The 4,884-nt window shown below is 46.8% G+C and overlaps 1 protein-coding gene across 1 annotated transcript in view; it reads left to right on the forward strand.

Annotated features, from left to right (window-relative positions):
* HIPK2 (homeodomain interacting protein kinase 2) overlaps positions 1-3,852 on the forward strand; it is an 85,943-nt gene extending 82,091 nt beyond the window's left edge. Inside the window, exons 13-15 of the mRNA XM_031057005.1 lie at positions 3-232; positions 1,237-1,397; positions 3,176-3,852. Coding sequence (XP_030912865.1) covers positions 3-232; positions 1,237-1,397; positions 3,176-3,637 — 853 coding nt within the window. The 3' untranslated portion in view covers positions 3,638-3,852. The remainder of the gene's footprint in view (positions 1-2; positions 233-1,236; positions 1,398-3,175) is intronic.
* The last annotated feature ends 1,032 nt before the right edge of the window (positions 3,853-4,884 follow it).

A 4,884-nucleotide genomic window follows, 5' to 3' on the forward strand; every position in this document is an offset into this window, starting at 1 on the left:
AGGAAGAATGTCATCAGCTGTGTCACCGTGCATGACTCCCCCTACTCCGATTCCTCCAGCAACAACAGCCCTTACGCCGTGCAGCATCGCACAGGGCAGAACAATGGGAACAGCTACGACACCAAAGGGGTTCCAGAGACTCACTGCAGTGGGAACCCCCGAACCATCATCGTGCCACCACTGAAAACCCAGGCCAGTGAGGTGTTGGTAGAGTGCGATAGCCTGGCACCAGGTAAATTGCACCTCTTCCGTCAAGAAAATTAGTAAGAAATAAATGATTTATCTTGGAAGAATCTCATTGTTCAGTTTCATTTTGTTTGTTTGGTTGGGTTGTTTTCCAAAGAAACTGTGCTCCTGCACTTCTCTCAAGTGACACATCTGTTCTTGGTAGCCATATTGCATTATTTGTGTGCCGTGGTTCACTCAGGAGTCGTGGGGCAAGTGTCGGTCCCAGTTAGTTCTGTACAAACCCAAGAGCAGAATGCAGCCTTTAGCCCAACATTTGACATGAAAGTCACCTAAATGCCAGTGTGAACCTTTGCTGCCTTGCCTTTCCATAGGCTTTTGTTAAAACGGGTAAGAGATTGAAAACATGTGAATTTTCATCCAAACTTGATGTTTCTGGGAAGAACATTTCCCCAGGATCTTCACTGTGGACTGATGAGGTTTGTTCACCAAGAACCTCTGCAATGGTAGATAGTGTGATGTGTTGAAAAGGGCTTTATGGTGGAAGTCTGGCCCGAAGGTGTTGGCTTTGAGCTACCTGGCAGTCCTTGCTTTGGATGCACTGCTGGTGAACACAAAGGCTCAAAGGGTGAGCTCCCTACCAGCTCCTTCTCCCTCCCTTCCCACACACCTGATGTTAGGCAAGCCAGGGCTTTTCTAAGCTGTGCACACCATACTTTCCTTCCTCTCCTTGGGATTTGTACCTCTGTTGTACAGTTCTGCTGGCAGAACATTGTCTCATGGTTCTGAAGGATCTATAAAGCCTGCTCCAGACCTGCTTTGGGTCCAGTTAATCAGGTTTGTTTGTCTGCCTCTAGGATAACAGGCCTGTCGTGTATATCAAGCCCTACTAAGGTATTCTGTTACTTGAGAGAAACAGTTTTCTTAACCTGCTTCTGTTGTATGTCTCCTCCCAAAAGCCACTCTGGAGGAGACTCGGTGAGGAAAAGGTAGGGTGAGTAATTAAACAATGTCATGTAAGCTACAAATGTGTTTCCTTTCCTGGCACAGTCACCACCAGTCACCACTCATCCTCCTACAAGTCCAAGTCCTCCAGCACCGTGACCTCCACCAGCGGTCACTCTTCAGGGAGCTCGTCTGGAGCCGTTGCCTATAGGCAGCAGCGACCAGGAGCACATTTCCAGCAGCAACAGCCTCTAAATCTAAGTCAGGTAAGTCAACCAAGACTGATTTTGGTGGTGCATCATCCAGCTGTTACCTACCACTCCTCCATCATGGGCTGTCCTGTTCCAGTCTAGTGGCAGTTGGACCCCGTGTTGAGTTTGATCAACTTGTTTCTACTTGACTGCAGACCTTGATCTTCCAGCTCAGGCAGCAGAGGTAGTGCAGATCACACCCCTGAGCGGGCTGGGGGTACTCTTCCTGTGTGTTCCGAAGCCTGATGGTCTAACAGAGTGAGTGGGAATAACATGAGAGGGGAAATGCAGTGACTCAGCCACAAAGGAGTGGAGCAGGAGCATGTAGGAAGGACTGAATTCTCCTTAGCTCTAAGTAACTGTGGGGAGAATATCTTCCAAGTGCATAGAGTGCATAAGCCTGGCTGTGGGACTGGGAGAGAAGTCCCCATCAGGTGGCACAAGGCGAACCAGAGCCTCTATGTATATAGGTGACCTCATGTAATGAGTTTGATCCATCCTGTGATAAAGCTGGGCTGAGATCTGGACAAATCCCATTTCTTGGCAGCATGCAGTTCTTGAGACGTTTCCCAGTCTGTGATCAGAACTTTCAGGGAGCTTCCCAGGAGCTGCAGGAAATAATGCCCTTTTCACATCCTGCACCTGGGGCCTCTCTCTTCCCTGAGGTGAGTTGAGAAGGGTAGGGAAGTTAAGCTCAGTTACCAGTGTTTCAAGAGGAGAAAGTCTGGAGAGCTCAGAGGACGGTGCTGGTATGCATCCAGAGCTGGATATTAGCAGAACTGTTTTTTAAAAAGAAAAATAGCTTGTTTATTTTGGAGAAGAATATCTGTTCTCCTTCAATATGCAGAGGAAATTTAAAAATGTGAACAAATTTTAAATAAAAGTGTGTGAAAATGGAGGAAGTGGACAAGATGCTCTTTGCAAAAGTTGGGGAGGAGTGTGGCTACCATATTTCCACAGTAATGGCACAGAGAGTGCTCACAAAAAGGATTAAAAGGTTTGGAAGAATAGAAGGAAATAGCATGGAGCATTTTCTTTCTTGTCTTCTAATTCCTGCTTTATTGGTAATTTAATACTCTGATTACAAATGATTGGGAAAACTCCCTTCATTTTTGTGCAGTGCAAGAAAACAAATTTAAAAATCCCTGGGAAAAAAAAGTACATTGGTCCCTTCCCAATGCTAGAAGTTTCCTGTGCTCAAGTAATTTTAGCTAAGGACAATGAGGGCACCAGGCACCTGCAGGATCTAATCAAGCTGAGAGTTTTCTCCTTAAAAAATAACGTGGTTATTTTTACTAACCAAGGAAATCATTAACTGCAAATACGCAAACTGAACAAAAATAAATTGCCTGTTCCAGGCAAAGTTAGGCAATCTCATTCCCCTGAGCTATCTGTAGACCACAATTTGTCATCAGAGAGTTCACCAGCAAAAAACACTTGTTGCCTGAGCAACTGGACTTGAGGAAGATGTTCTTGGGAGCTGGACGTCCAAGGTTGTGTCTTTTGGTAGCTGTGTCGGCAGGTTGTAGCTCAAACTGGGGGACTTCCTTACCTCCTGGGGGTCATTTTGGTCAATGTATGAAACTACAGGGTTTTCCTGGGCTTGTGAGGGACCCATTGCTGTCACACGTTTTCAAGGGAAGACTGGCTGAATGCTGAGGGTGTCAAGAGGAGCTCAGGAGACTTTTCTGAGGTTGTCCTGGTGTTGCAGGGAGGTTCCCAGACCCTACCGAGGAGGTACAGAGCCATCTCGTGTCTTGTAACCACCTCTCACTGTTGCTGTCTTTATCCAGGGCCAGCAGCACATCTCGACTGACCGCACAGGGAGTCACCGGAGACAGCAAGCCTACATCACTCCAACGATAGCTCAGGCCCCGTACTCCTTCCCGCACAATAGCCCCAGCCACGGCACGGTCCATCCCCACCTGGCTGCCGCCGCCCCCCTGCCCCCCCAGCCCCACCTGTACACATACACCGCCCCCGCTGCCCTGGGCTCCACGGGCACCGTCGCACACCTGGTGGCCTCGCAGGGCTCGGCCCGGCACGCGGTGCAGCACACCACCTACCCCGCCAGCATCGTGCACCAGGTCCCCGTCAGCATGGGCCCGCGCGTCCTGCCCTCGCCCACCATCCACCCCAGCCAGTACCAGGCTCAGTTTGCCCATCAGACCTATATCAGTGCTTCTCCAGCCTCCACAGTCTACACTGGATACCCACTGAGCCCCACCAAGGTCAACCAGTACCCTTACATCTAAACACTGGAATAAAGAGCGAGAGAGACGCACCCGGCCCGGGGGGAGTGAGGCAGCCGCTTTTGTATTGAAGAACATGACAAACTAACAATGCAATGGGAGGCTCGTGTGAAACTTGAACGAAGGAGACTTTAGGAAGAAAAGAAAAAGAGGAAAGAAGGGGGAAAAACCAATTCTACAATTTTTATTTAAAAAAAAAAAGAAAATGGAAAAAAAGAACAGAAAAAACAATAAACCACAAAAAAAATAACAACCATTCTGCACCAAACTAGGGAGAAAGAGAGAAGGAGAAGGACCCTCCAGCGGGTCCTGTCTTTTGAAGAACTTCACCAACAGACTTTTAAAGGTTATTTTCATCCAATAGTGAGCTACATTTAGAAATTTGTTGTCCAGAACACCTAAAATGAAATCCATTAGGTTTTTAATCCTGTAGGTATATGGATTAGGGATTTATCCAGCATTTCAAAGGGTTTATACAGCAGTTTTTGTATCCCAGAGTATACATAGGTTTGGGGGGGATTTTTAACAGAAAAAGAAAGTGGGTAAGGGAGGCTGAGGGTGGAGGACAAAACGTTGTCCCAGTGCTCCAAATTTGGGCCTAACACTGCTATACTTAAACACACCTGGGCAAAACAGAATGTGCAGCACTGGTTGAGAGCAGAAGCAATGGGGGTGTTTTTCCCTCTTCTTGAACACACTGGATAAATCCCTGAGAAATGCTGTTCCTAAACAAGATCTCTAATAATGTATGTTGGATTTCAGTTGCATTTTTTTTAGGTTTTTGTTTTGTTTTCTTTTTTTGGAAGTGTTCCTTTTCAATCCCTACCCATTTTAGTATAGGAGGAGACATTTTAGCTGTCCCCAACCCCCTGCCCCCAGCCCCGGTAGAATGTAGCACTATACAGGTCATACCCCTTTTTACTCTTTTGTGTTGAACTTCAATGATACCAATAGACTATTCCTCAATGTGATTGCACAAAGAAAAGTGATATAACATAGGCATGTAACAATGTGATTGTCCAGGTGTGTGTGTGTGCGTGTGAGTGCAGATGCTGCCTTCTCTCTGTGATGTGTTCCTCGGCACAGCCATTACAACTGTCACAGTCTTAGTTTTACATCATTCCCTCGTAGTGCCTTACCAAACTACAGATGCGGTTTAAGGGTTTACTTCCACTGGTACTCCTAGAAACTGACTGAGGCTAGTTGGAATTTACTCTCAGCTCTTTTTCTTTCTTCTTCTTTTTTTTTTT

This window comes from Geospiza fortis, unplaced genomic scaffold (genome assembly GCF_000277835.1).
Source record: "Geospiza fortis unplaced genomic scaffold, GeoFor_1.0 scaffold10, whole genome shotgun sequence".
Classification (NCBI taxonomy): Eukaryota; Metazoa; Chordata; class Aves; order Passeriformes; family Thraupidae; genus Geospiza; species Geospiza fortis.